Source organism: Bombina bombina, chromosome 3 (genome assembly GCF_027579735.1).
Source record: "Bombina bombina isolate aBomBom1 chromosome 3, aBomBom1.pri, whole genome shotgun sequence".
Taxonomy (NCBI): domain Eukaryota; kingdom Metazoa; phylum Chordata; class Amphibia; order Anura; family Bombinatoridae; genus Bombina; species Bombina bombina.
In genome coordinates this window covers 275,018,528-275,033,637 of record NC_069501.1, presented here as the reverse complement: position 1 = coordinate 275,033,637, position 15,110 = coordinate 275,018,528, and the positions used below count along the sequence as shown (strand labels likewise).

General features: G+C 35.1%; 1 protein-coding gene across 1 annotated transcript in view; it reads left to right on the top strand.

Annotated features, from left to right (window-relative positions):
- HIP1 (huntingtin interacting protein 1) overlaps window positions 1-15,110 on the top strand; it is a 199,677-nt gene that overhangs the window by 182,990 nt on the left and 1,577 nt on the right. Inside the window, 6 exon segments of the mRNA XM_053706297.1 lie at window positions 8,626-8,719; window positions 9,201-9,301; window positions 11,017-11,122; window positions 11,194-11,317; window positions 14,367-14,428; window positions 14,822-14,930. Coding sequence (XP_053562272.1) covers window positions 8,626-8,719; window positions 9,201-9,301; window positions 11,017-11,122; window positions 11,194-11,317; window positions 14,367-14,428; window positions 14,822-14,930 — 596 coding nt within the window.

Below are 15,110 nucleotides of genomic sequence, written 5' to 3'. Positions count from 1 at the left end.
AAAATTAACCCTACAAGCTCCCTAAAAGCTCCCTAATTAACCCCTTAACTGCTGGGCATAATACACTTGTGGTGCGCAGTGGCATTTAGCGGCCTTCTAATTACCAAAAAGCAACGCCAAAGCCATATATGTCTGCTATTTCTGAACAAAGGGGATCCCAGAGAAGAATTTACAACCATTTATGCCATAATTGCACAAGTTATTTGTAAATAATTTCAGTTAGAAACCGAAAGTTTGTGAAAACATTTGTGAAAAAGTGAACGATTTTTTGTATTTGATCGCATTTGGCGGTGAAATGGTGGTATGAAATATACCAAAATTGGCCTAGATCAATACTTTGGGATGTCTACTTAAAAAAAATATATACATGTCAAGGGATATTCAGGGATTCCTGAAAGATATTAGTGTTCTAATGTAACTAGCGCTAATTTTGGAAAAAAGTGGTTTGGAAATAGCAAAGTGCTACTTGTATTTATGGCCCTATAACTTGCAAAAAAAGCAAAGAACATGTAAACATTTGGTATTTCTAAACTCAGGACAAAATTTAGAAACTATTTAGCATGGGTGTTTTTTGGTGGTTGTAGATATGTAACAGATTTTGGGGGTCAAAGTTAGAAAAAGGGTGTTTTTTTCCATTTTTCCTCATATTTTATAAAAAATGTTATAGTACATTATAAGATATGATGAAAATAATGGTATCTTTAGAAAGTCCATTTAGTGGCGAGAAAAACGGTATATAATATGTGTGGGTACAGTAAATGAGTAAGAAGAAAATTACAGCTAAACACAAACACCGCAAAAATGTAAAAATAGCCTTGGTCCCAAACGGACAGAAAATGGAAAAGTGCTGTGGTCATTAAGGGGTTAAAGGGACAGTCTAGGCCAAAATAAACTTTCATGATTCAGATAGAGCGTGTAATTTTAAACAATTTTCCAATTTACTTTTATCACCAATTTTGCTTTGTTCTCTTGGTATTCTTAGTTGAAAACTTAACCTAGGAGGTTCATATGCTAATTTCTTAGACCTTGAAGCCCACCTCTTTCAGATTGCATTTTAACAGTTTTTCACCACTAGAGGGTGTTAGTTCACATATTTCATATAGATAACACTGTGCTCGTGCAGGTGAAGTAACCTGGGAGCAGGCACTGATTGGCTAGACTGCAAGTCTGTCAAAAGAACTGAAAAAAGGGGCAGTTTGCAGAGGCTTAGATACAAGATAATCACAGAGGTTAAAAGTATATTAATATAACTGTGTTGGTTATGCAAAACTGGGAAATGGGTAATAAAGGGATTATCTATCTTTTAAAACAATAAAAATTCTGGTGTAGACTGTCCCTTTAAACTTACATGATTCCGATAGAGCATGTAATTTTAAGACACTTTTAAATTCACTTCTATTTTCAAATGTTCTTTGTTCTTTTGGTATCCCTTGTTGAACAAATATGCACATATCCTGCACTAGTGTGAGCTGCTGCTAATTGGTGCCTGCAGACATTTTTCTTTTGTGATTGGCTGACAGTAGTGCAATGCTGTTCCTTTAGCAAAGGATAACATGAGAACGAAGCAAATTTGATAATGGAAGTAAATTGGAAAGTTGTTTAAAATTGTATGTTCTATCCAAATCATGAAATAAAATGTTGGAGTTTCCTGTCCCTTTAAGCTGCCTGGGCTCTTTTCGGAGCTGGATTTAAGATCAGGATTTTAACAGATCTCAGTGTGCTGCACTTTCACAAGAATAAATAAGGCCCCGAAAAGAGCCGTATTTGGCTTGTGGCTGCCTTCTTCTTTAGGTCACTAAGGCCTAGATTTAGAGTTCGGCGTTAGCCGTGAAAACCAGCGTTAGAGGCTCCTAACGCTGGTTTTAGGCTACCGCCGGTATTTGGAGTCAGTGATTAAAGGGTCTAACGCTCACTTTTCAGCCGCGACTTTTCCATACCGCAGATCCCCTTACGTCAATTGCGTATCCTATCTTTTCAATGGGATCTTCCTAACGCCGGTATTTAGAGTCGTTTCTGAAGTGAGCGTTAGAGCTCTAACGACAAAACTCCAGCCGCAGGAAAATAGCAGGAGTTAAGAGCTTTCTGGGCTAACGCCGGTTCATAAAGCTCTTAACTACTGTACCCTAAAGTACACTAACACCCATAAACTACCTATGCACCCCTAAACCGAGGTCCCCCCACATCGCCGCAACTCGATTACATTTTTTTAACCCCTAATCTGCCGACCGCCACCTATGTTATCCTTATGTACCCCTAATCTGCTGCCCCTAACACCGCCGACCCCTATATTATATTTATTAACCCCTAACCTGCCCCCCACAACGTCGCCGACACCTGCCTACACTTATTAACCCCTAATCTGCCGAGAGGACCTGAGCGCTACTATAATAAAGTTATTAACCCCTAATCCGCCTCACTAACCCTATCATAAATAGTATTAACCCCTAATCTGCCCTCCCTAACATCGCCGATACCTAACTTCAATTATTAACCCCTAATCTGACGACCGGAGCTCACCGCTACTCTAATAAATGTATTAACCCCTAAAGCTAAGTCTAACCCTAACACTAACACCCCCCTAAGTTAAATATAATTTTAATCTAACGAAATTAATTAACTCTTATTAAATAAATTATTCCTATTTAAAGCTAAATACTTACCTGTAAAAAAAATCCTAATATAGCTACAATATAAATTATAATTACATTGTAGCTATTTTAGGATTAATATTTATTTTACAGGCAACTTGGTAATTATTTTAACTAGGTACAATAGCTAGTAAATAGTTAAGAACTATTTAATAGTTACCTAGTTAAAATAATAACAAAATTTGAATAACCTATAATTTGAAAAGCTTTTTAACAGATCATAATTGGGACCTAAATGTACAGCTCTGAAGGCAGTTCTCACAGCAGTGTAACAAGCTTATGTCTGTATTCACCATATGGTTGACCTAAACATAAGCATACGCATTTGTCAGGGGCATGTAAACACTTTCGGCTAGATTACGCGTCTTGCGTTAGCCTTAAAAAGCAGCGTTGAGAGGTCCCAACGCTGCTTTTTAACGCCCGCTGGTATTACGAGTCAGACAGGTACAGGTGTACCGCTAACTTTTCTTCCGTGACTCGAGGCTACCACAAATCCCCTTACGTCAATTGCGTATCCTATCTTTTTAATGGGATTTGCCTAACGCTGGTATTACGAGTCTTGGAGAAAGTGAGCGGTACACCCTCTCCTGTCAAGACTCCTACCACATTTGAAAGTCAGTAGTTAAGAGTTTTATGGGCTAACGCCGGAACATAAAGCTCTTAACTAAAGTGCTAAAAAGTACACTAACACCCATAAACTACCTATTAACCCCTAAACCGAGGTCCCCCCCACATTGCAAACACTAAAATAAAAATTTTTAACCCCTAATCTGCCGACCGTACATAGCCGCCACTTTAATAAATGTATTAACCCCTAAACCGCCGCACTCCCGCCTCGCAAACACTAGTTAAATAGTATTAACCCCTAATCTCCCGTCCCTTACATCGCCAACACCTAACTACATTCATTAACCCCTAATCTGCCGCACCCAACGTCGCCGTTACTATATTAAATGTATTAACCCCTAAACCTAAGTCTAACCCTAACCCCCCCTAACTTAAATCTAATTTAAATAAATATAAATAAAATTACTATCATTAACTACATTATTCCTATTTAAAACTAAATACTTACCCATAAAATAAACCCTAATATAGCTACAATATAACTAATAGTTACATTATAGCTATTTTAGGATTTATTTTTATTTTACAGGCAACTTTGTATTTATTTTAACTAGGTAGAATAGTTATTAAATAGTTATTAACTATTTAATAGCTACCTAGCTAAAATAAAGACAAATTTACCTGTAAAATAAATCCTAACCTAAGTTACAATTACACCTAACACTACACTATAATTAAATAAATTACCTAAATTAAATTAAACTAATTACAATTAAATTAAATAAACTAAGTTACGAGAAAAAAAAAAAACTAAATTACAGAAAATAAAGAATAAATTACAATTTTTTAAACTAATTACACATAATCTAATCCCCCTAATAAAATAAAAAAGCCCCCCAAAATAATAAAATTCCCTACCTTATACTAAATTACAAATAGCCCTTAAAAGGGCCTTTTGCGGGGCATTGCCCCAAAGTAATCAGCTCTTTTACCTGAAAAAAAATACAATACCCCCCCCCCCAACATTACAACTCACACACCCCTACTCTAAAACCCACCCAATCCCCCCTTAAAAAAACCTAACACTAACCCCTGAAGATCACCCTACCTTGAGCCGTCTTCACCCAGCCAGGCACAAGTGGTCCTCCGTACGGCAGAGTCTTCATTCGATCGGGGCAGAAGAGGTCCTATAGATGGCAGAAGGCTTCATCCAGGCGGCATCTTCTATCTTCATCCTTCCGGAGCGGAGCGGGTCCATCTTCAATCCAGCCGACGCGGAGCATCCTCTTCAAACGAAGTCCTAACGAAGAATGAAGGTTCCTTTAAATGACGTCATCCAAGATGGCGTCCCTTGAATTCCTATCCTATCAGCCAATCGGAATTAAGGTAGGAAAAATCCTATTGGCTGTTTTGGCTGATCCAATCAGCCAATAGGATTGACCTCGCATTCTATTGGCTGTTCCAATCATCATCTTGGATGACGTCATTTAAAGGAACCTTAATTCTTCGTTAGGACTTCGTTTGAAGAGGATGCTCCGCGTCGGCTGGATTGAAGATGGACCCGCTCCGCTCCAAAAGGATGAAGATAGAAGAAGCCGCCTGGATGAAGCCTTCTGCCGTCTGGAGGACCTCTTCTGCCCCGATCGGATGAAGACTTCTGCGTATGGAGGACCACTTGTGCCCGGCTGGGTGAAGACGGCTCAAGGTAGGGTGATCTTCAGGGGGTTAGTGTTAGGTTTTTTTAAGGGGGGATTGGGTGGGTTTTAGAGTAGGGGTGTTTGGGTGGTGGGTTGTAAATGTTGGGGGGGGGGTATTGTATTTTTTTTTCAGGTAAAAGAGCTGATTACTTTGGGGCAATGCCCCGCAAAAGGCCCTTTTAAGGGCTATTTGTAATTTAGTATAGGGTAGGGAATTTTATTATTTTGGAGGGCATTTTTATTTTATTAGGGGGATTAGATTAGGTGTAATTAGTTTAAAAAATTGTAATTTATTTTTTATTTTCTGTAATTTAGTTGTTTTTTTTCGTAACTTAGTTTATTTAATTTAATTGTAATTAGTTTAATTTAATTTAGGTAATTTATTTAATTATAGTGTAGTGTTAGGTGTAATTGTAACTTAGGTTAGGGTTTATTTTACAGGTAATTTTGTACTTATTTTAGCTAGGTAGTTATTAAATAGTTAATAACTATTTAATAACTATTGTACCTAGTTAAATAAATACAAACTTGCCTGTAAAATAAAAATAAATCCTAAGATAGCTTCAATGTAACTATTAGTTATATTGTAGCTAGCTTAGGGTTTATTTTATAGGTAAGTATTTAGTTTTAAATAGGATTAATCTATTTAATAGTAGTAAATTTATTTTGTTTAATTTTAATTATATTTAAGTTAGGGGGGTTAAACTTAGGGTTAGACTTAGGTTTAGGGGTTAATAAATTTATTATAGTAGCGGTGACGTTGGCGGCGGAAGATTAGGGGTTAATAATTGTAGTTAGGTTGCGGCGACATTGGGGGGGCAGAGTAGGGTTTAATAAATATAATGTAGGGTTCGGCGATGTTGGGGGCAGCAGATTAGGGGTTAATATTATAATGTAGGTGTCAGCAGATTAGGGGTTAATAAGTGTAAGATTAGGGGTGTTTAGACTCGGGGTTCATGTTAGGGTGTTAGGTGCAGACGTAAAATGTATTTCCCCATAGGAAACAATGGGGCTGCGTTAGGAGCTGAACGCTGCTTTTTTGCAGGTGTTAGGGTTTTTTTTCAGCCGGCTCAGCCCCATTGTTTCCTATGGGGAAATCGTGCACGAGCACGTTTAACCAGCTTACTGCTGACTTAAGCAACGCTGGTATTGAGGTGAGATGTGGAGCTAAATTTTGCTCAACACTCACTTTTCTGAGGCTAACGCCGGCTTGCAGAAAACTCGTAATACCAGCGTTGTCTTAAGGGAGCGGTAAGAAAAAAAGGCTTGTTAGCACCGCACAGCCTTACCTACAAAACTCGTGATCTAGCCGTTTGTTTTTCTTAAAACTAGGGCATTTTTTTACAGGCTGTACACTTCTTATGTATCATTAAACCACAAATGCAGATACATTACTGTTGGGTGGTGATTTTTATGCTTATGCCATAGGAACTCAGACTTTGCTGACTATACAGAGACACAGCCTCAGAATTAGGTGCTGAGATTGACAGATTTAGGCAGACTCTTTCTACTACATATAAAACAGAGTAGAGAAAGAGAAGCACTTTGAAGCTCTCCTAAAAGGGATATTAAACACCAAAAATGTTATTGTTTAAAACGATAGATAATCCCTTAATTTACCATTCCACAGTTTTGCATAACCAACACAGTTATAGAAATACACTTTTTAACTCTGTAATTACCTTGTATTTAAGCTTCTGCTGACTGCCTCCTTATCTCAGATCTTTTGACAGACTTGCATTTCAGGCAATTACGGCTGACTCTTAAATAACTTCACATGCATGAGCACAATGTTATCTATATGAAACACATGAACTAACGCCCTCTAGCTGTGAAAAACTGTCAAATGCATTCAAATTAGAGGCGGGCTTCAAGGGCTTAAAAATTAGCATATGAGCCTAACTAGTATTAGCCTTCAACTAAGAATAACAAGAGTACAAAGTGAATTTGATGATAAAAGTAAATTAGAAAGTTGTTTAAAATGACATGCCCTATCTGAATCATGAAACTTAATTTGGACTTTACAATCCCTTTAATATCTGTGAACAGTGAGTCATTGCATCACACATGTGCTACTTTCATATTTAAAAAAGAAGCAAAAACTTGCAGTGCCGAGATCTTAATAAGAACATCAGCATGTGCAAAAAGGACATGGCTTCCAGTTTAGTAGCTGTCCTGGTAAATCCGTGTTGGGTGGCACAGCTTGCATTACAAATCTGGCTTAGACCTTAAGGCATAAGGAAAAAAAGCTGGAGACCCATAGACTAGTTTATAAACATGGAGACTCTGGGTCAAATCCCAAACCATTCTATAATACATTTCTTTAAAGGGATATAAAACCCAAAACATTTACTTTCTGATTTAGACAGAGCATACAATTTTTAAATTTTTTTCAATTTACCACGATTTTCAAATTTGTTTCGTTCCCATGGTAATCTTTTAATCTACAGCAGCACAGTTATTACTCCTGTGTCTGCAGCACTTTTCATATCTATTTTTCTATTTTAACCCCTTACAGATGCCAGTTGGTGAACGACCACATCTTCACACTGGGCACCACCATCTTGGAGCTTAAGTTTTCTCAAATCTTGAGACTAAAGTGGTATAAATTCACAGATTAGTGATGTTGCAGACTCTTTGACACTTCAGTTTAGCCCTCTTTATTCAGAGCAGGAGCTTTACATTTTTGAAGCTTTTGTATTGCTATATATCATTCCTGAGTTGTTTTTTTAATTATACATATGGGGGGGCTCTGCAGAAATGTAAATCTCCCACCCTGTATTATTATATCATAAACAGTAGCACTTGATATGATGTCACTGATCTGTTAATGTGCACCACTTTGGTTCACAGTGTGGGAAAGAAGCTAAGCTCCAAAATGGTGGTGCTCAGTATGAAGATTCAGGGCTTCACCAGCTGACACCTATAAGGGGTTAAATTAAAGGATTACTTTCTGTTATAATTTTTAAGCTAAACAACTAACATATTAAAGTTAATAAACATTAATAAAAACCTACTGACCTATATTTTCTCCAAAACAAAGTTTCATAACGTTCTAAAAGTTATATCTTTTATTCGCCGATGATGTCACGTTATCCTGCCCACTATTTTCAGCACTGCATGTTCAAAATACTTAAACCAATAACTTTGTGTTTAAAGCGCCATTTTGAAACCTAGGTATTGTAAACGGATTGGTACAGAGCAAAGGATACTCACCGAGTGGGTTTGGAAAACAATTAAATTTGCAGACAAGATTTCTGATATACGGTAGAGATATGTTAATGAAATGCTATTGATAAAAAGCGTATTTGGGGTAGTTAGTTAGTAACAGGCATAGAAAATATTTACTTACAGTGGCCCTTTAAGAGAACAGCTTTGATAAGAGCTGCAGACACAGGAGTAAAAATATTAAGGTAATTAAAGTAAGTAGTAACCATACCATTGTAGTTTTTCACAGCAGTTTAATGTCCCTTTAAAGATACTTATAAATGTCCCTGCAATCAGATAATTTTGTTATTCCAAAATATAAAAAAACCTTACTTGTCTGCAAAGTTCCAATTTGTTCACAGGCTTTCTGTGATGTTTAGATATGGAGGAATAAAACATTGATATAGCTTCATTGAGAATTTGTACCAGATAGATGTGGTTTTATAAGTAGAGTATGTGTATCTTTATTATATCTCTGTATAAATTCTTATTTCTTCATATTTTAGAATCCTCGGATCATGCACAGACCTCATGCAGAGCATAAAGGCTTTAATTCTGGCCTCTAAAGATCTACAGGCGGAGATTGTGGAGAGTGGAAGTGTATGAAACAATTTTATCTTTTGTGGAAAGAATGATCTTTGTTTTGCTTTACTACATCATATTACTCAAACTTGGCAGTATTTGCACTTCACAGCTATCTGCCTTTTTAAATAAGGTCCATTATGCTGCCTATTAGGGCTTGACAAATGCCTGAATTCAGGAAGCTACCTCTCCTTAAGATTTACCACTGCTTAACATCTGCCTTGCTTCTACTTTGGTACCAATTTGTCAAGCCCTGCTACAGGGCAGCCATAATTCATGTTAGATAGAACATTAAATGCCTTTTAAAAGCTAACTATGAAATATGTAAGCACATTTTAATAGTTTTGGACTGCTAGTCAATACAAAATTTGAAAAATGTAAATAAATTGGTTCAGCAGTGTTTCCATATTGAAAATCTACACTGTTTTTGTAACATAAAATATAATCCAATAATATCAATTAAGATTTGTAACTTGACTTGTTTTAAATTTTTACCCAGGGTGCAGCATCACCCAAGGAATTTTATGCCAGGAACTCACGTTGGACAGAAGGACTACTATCTGCTTCAAAGGCAGTGGGTTGGGGAGCCACAGTTATGGTGTAAGTGTAGAAACTTCAGTATTTCTAGCTGTAGAGATTATAGCTGTGATGAGCAGCTTGCTTTGATGTGTAGCACTAGCTTGGAATCTTGATTCATTAGTACTAATCAATATTATATGCACAATATTCCCAGACGCTGCTAGTATTGACCACTGCTTCTCCCTTTGTTATGCCATCAATAACTTTGACATTAGCAATTCTATATAATGAATAATTTGTTGTTTGGTCGTGTTTCTTAGCTATCGTTCTGCTTGCATAATGCTTTATCTCTGAAATTTCCTTTTTTCTTCTTCCATTTTTCCGTTCAATATTTTTAATTGACTTTCTTCTGTTTCTTTCTAATTTGTCTACAGTTCTTTTGAGATTGATATTTCTCTAAAATCTTTTTTTTTCTGCATTCAGATATTAGGAATCTTTTTATTTTCTTTTTTTCTAGCCTAGCATTCATGATATTTCCCACAGCATTTTATCCTCTTTTCTGTTACCTTCAATAAAGTTTTGATATGTTTGTTGTTTTCTGGACTTATCTATAGAATAGAGTTAAATCATATACAACAGTATAAGTTACATTGACGATGTAACTGAAAGTCTCAAAATAAACAAATAATACAGAAAACATACAGGGCCAGATTACAAGTCGAGCACAGAAGTGCAAGTGGTATTTAAATGCTCAAATTACAAGTCAAGGTTTATATTTATTGTGCGTGTGCTAGTGTAGTGCAAACTACAATATTCATGTTGTATAATGCGGATGTGTAATATCCCTAAAGTAATACATTTCTATGAGGGCTTACATTGAAATTATTCATGTTTGATAACGCTCAAATGCAATTAGTTTTTCATCTAGTTCTTTGCTGTACACTTTCTATGTTAATGTTACAAGACTTGGGGGTCGATTTATTAAGCATCAACGCCCTTATTGTTTCTGGTCCACCAGAAACAGAAGTTATAAGAAGCAGCAGTCGTAAGACCGCTGCTCCTTAAAAGGTGGCGGACTGAAATCATCCCGATCCGATAAGATCAGGATGATTGACGCCCCCTGCTAACGGCCAATTGGCCGCGAGTGAGAAGGGGGTGGCATTGCACAAGCATTTCACCAGAAATGCTTGTGCAATTTTAAATGCCAACAGCGTATGCTGTCGGCATTTAGCGAGGTGGAGTGGACCTGATTCACTACAGCAAACTCGACCATTAATAAATCTACGCCTTAAAGGGCAAACAAAATCAGAATTTTACCATCATGATTCAGAAGGAACACACAATTTCAAAGAACTTTACAATTTACTTCTATTATAAATCTTGATCAATTCACTTGGTATCCTTTGTTGAAGGAGCAGCAATAAACTACTGAGATCTAGATGAACACATCTGGTGAGCCAATGACAACATGCACATATGTGCCGCCACCAATCAGCAGCTAGATCCTAGTAGTGCATTGCTGCTCCTTAGCATTTCCTCTTTAAGAATGGATACCAAGAGAACAAAGCAGATTTGATAATATTAGTAAATTCTAAAGTTGTTTAAAACTACATGCTCTATCTGAATCATGAAAGTTCAATTCTGACTTTCATGTTCCTTTAACACATACATATATACAGATACATATGCAGATATATACCAGCTTTTCCAAAGTGTTAAATAAGAAATTGCTTACATTTAATAATTATACAATTTCCAGGTTTTATTCTTGGTTCTTCATCTTCTCCCTTTTTCAGGGACGCCGCAGACCTTGTGGTCAAGGAACAAGGGAAGTTTGAAGAGCTCATAGTATGTTCCCATGAAATTGCAGCTAGCACAGCTCAACTGGTGGCAGCTTCAAAGGTATAACTTAATTCTGCCCGTGAAATAATTGTGTTTTTGGTAGTGCTTGATGAGCTCTGTATTGTCTCCAGGTAAAAGCTGAAAAAGGCAGTTCAAATCTAGCAAGACTACAACAGGCCTCTAAAGTTGTGAATCAAAATGCAGCTGGAGTAGTAGCATCTACAAAGTCCATCAAGTCTCAGATTGAGGAAAAAGGCAAGTAAGATGTGTCTAGCCTCCTAATATCAATCCTTCCTGACACATATGAAATTGATGATGGCATAATCATCTACATCACTAGTGGCATCACATATGATATATATATATAGTCTGCACCATCTCACTCTCCCTTACAGAAGCCCCTGGTCAGCTTTTTATACCCTGTCTCCCTCACATGCAAAAACCAAACCTACTCATCCTCCCTCACCATCTTCTTTTCATCCATTTAGCCCTCCCTCCTCAAACACTTTATAAAAGGTGTTTTATATATATATATATATATATATATATATATATATATATTTCTGCACAAACTGTATTATATACTGTATACTGTGTGTATATATATATATATATATATATATATATATATATATGTATATATATATATATATATATATATATATATGTATATATATATATATATATATATATATATATATATATATATATATATATATATATATATATATATATATATATATATATATATATTAAAATTACTTAAGTGATGGTCTACACCAATATTTATTGTTTAAAAAGATAGATAATACCTTTATTACACATTCCCCAGTTTTGCATAACCAACACTGTTATATTAATACATTTTTAACCTGTGTGATTTTTATAAAAAAATAACCTTGTGTAGCATTAAGCTATAGACTTTAAAGCTAAAGTCAAAGGATATCTCATAGTATTGACAATTGAATTATGTGATATATAATATATTGTCTTTTTTTTTTTTTACTCCATCCCAGGTGACTATTGCCTTCTGTAGCTCCAACAATCTGGAAACTGGCAAAAATAATTGATGATGTCAACTTCTGCCATAGGGAAGTGACATTCTGTTTTAAGGATTCATATCCAGTTCCACTTAAAGGTACATAATAGTTCAAACGTTACATGATCTATTTGAAGCATTTAGTTTTACCACTAGCTAGTAGTTACCCTGCAATGCTATGTGTTCAACTAATCAGGGCATGTACTATTTTGTTGATTGACAATCTCAGCCTCCGCTCCAGCTCTATGTAGATAGTTTCATTTTTTTTAAAAATCTATAATATTTATTTGAATTGTAAAAATTCAGAATTAAATTTTTATATTAAAAAAATATATAAAACTATCTACATAGTGCTAGAGGGAAGGCTGAGATCATCATCATAAATCAACGAAATACTAGTATAAGTCCTGATTTTTTATCATGTAACTTTTAAACTATAATCTACCTTTAAGTGGAACTGGATATGAATCCTTAAAACAGAATTTCACTTAGAGTGAAATTATAAAAAAAAAAGACAGGAGAAAAACACCTTTAATAATATATTATATATCACAAAATCAATTGTCAATATTACTATGTTGTGGCTAAACAGTGCAATCCTTTCATTTTTGTGTTTCACGCTGTTATTATTGTACAAAGTTACACCAGACCAGTCAAAAAGTCTATTTACATTACTTGGTCGATCCTGCCTAACAGCACCTAGTACCCGGTCCGGCACAGCTATGTCTATTCTACAGCAACTTGTTTCCCACTCAGTCCCGCTATAAGTAAGATGGCGCTTCTGCTGCAGACTAATACACAATAAGTTGGCACTGCAGTGCAGAACAGTGTGCTTTGAAGAGTGTATGAGGCTCAGCACAGAACAACTAATCGATAACCAACTAATTGATAATGAAAATTGTTGACAACAAATTTTATTATCGATTTTTATCAATTTTATTGATGAGTTGTTTCAGCCCTACAAAGCTCCCAAGGGGGGGGTGAGGACAGTTTAAGTTAGGACTTTCTCTGATTTTAATCATTTGATAGAAAATGTAAACTCAGTTTTTTTCCCTAAGAGATTAAATCAAATATAATGTAATCTGCATAATCTATATATATATTTTAGAAAAAAAAGAACCAATCAAATAAGTATTTTCTAAATTATTTAATTTCCTTCAAAAATGGAAAAAAAAAAAGTTTTATTCTAACAAAAGGGGCACTAAAACAATATATTATATTATGTTATATTGATATAAGTGTGTAGGATTGTATATAATACAGCTGCCATTTCAAGCAAAATGCAAACCTAAGCTGCTTCACTAGCGTGCCACATCTCAATGTTTTGTCTCACTAGCTGTATGCATGTGAAGTTTATTCAGAGTTCACAATACTCTTAATTAACTGACAGAAAATAAATGTTACTAAACTAGAAGCAAATATAAGTTGTAATGAAAACATTTCAATTTAATTTGCATTGGCTGCAAATTGAGAATTTATATCAGTGCCAGGTGTTCATCACCTGATAACTTTCCTCCCCTGTGAGATTCAGTATCCCACAGAGCTTCATTACTTTCTATGTTGAATCACTTGAACTTGATGTAGTGATGTAGCATATGTGTAAAAATCTAACTAGAAATATAACCTGAACATTTCTAAATAAAAAATTTCCTCAATAGCCACATCTCACTGTTAAGGGATTTTAAGCATTCAATCAGGATGCATGCCCTAGGACTTGCAAGAAATCCTGCATCTGCCATTTGCAGCACAGTCACTTTAGATCCCTCCTCAGTTTAAGAAAATTTACTATGAAATCTTGCTTGACCAATATAATTGAAATTTGGCAGTTTTGTAGTCACTTGCAATTGCTACATAACTGCCATATTTTTGCAGTTTTTATTTATGTAACTTTCAGAATTGAAATTTAAACAAAGAGTATAGCATCTGCATACAATTACAAATGTCTTAACATGTGTTTAAAATGGAAATTTCTACAGTTTTGCAGTCCCAGAGCTCATAAGAAATATACATGTTGATTAGCCTATTTAGTACTTTTAATCTTTTTGTCTCCGCTTTGGCCAGTTACAAGCCAGATGAGCTACTGCACTGTTCCAAGCAGTATATGTGTAGCATATATCAGGGTCAGTAAACTGTACTATATGTAAGTATAGTATTTATACAAAGCCTCTCTGTAAATCGTGTGTTGAATATCGGTGAGACCATATATACACAATTTATAGTTTACGTCTATGACAAGGCTGACTGATATATTCATTCTTGTTACAGACACAATGGATTTCTCTAGCATGACTCTAACACAGATAAAACGGCAGGAGATGGATTCTCAGGTAATTATAGTTATTACCTTTCTTGTATAAAGTGCACATTTACTAAGTAGTGCTATACAAATGTTTCACATTTATCTGATAACAAAAGGGAAAATAAACTGTAGTAAATTTATAGAATAGTTTATTTAGAGTTTTCTTATTGTAGAGATAATGTGTAAAAATGTATGCTCTGTCTGAATCATGAAAGAAACATTTTGGGTTTCATGTCCCTTTAACTTTCCCGTCTTTGAATGCAATATACAGATAGCAAATAAAATATTAACATTTAAATGTTTGCTCTCAAACACATCAATATACGTCTATTGGAATGAATAATGAAATGTAAAATTTGAATGTTTTGTTTGAATGTTATATATATATATATACATAAAATATTTTTTCTTTTGGTGGCAGGTGCGTGTTTTGGAATTAGAAAACCAGTTGCAAAAGGAGAGAGAGAAGCTTGGAGATCTAAGGAAAAAACATTATGACTTGGCCGGTGTCTCTGAGGGCTGGGGAGATGGTACGTTATTATAATATATAATAAAAAAATAAGCAGGACATTTTTTTGACACATATATGGTAGCAATTTGCCTTGAATAAAGATATCAATAAAAAATTGAATTTTTTTTTTATGTTTTATTTTATAATTTTGCTAAACAAGTATACAGTTTACAGTTGAACATTATTGTTACTACAAACT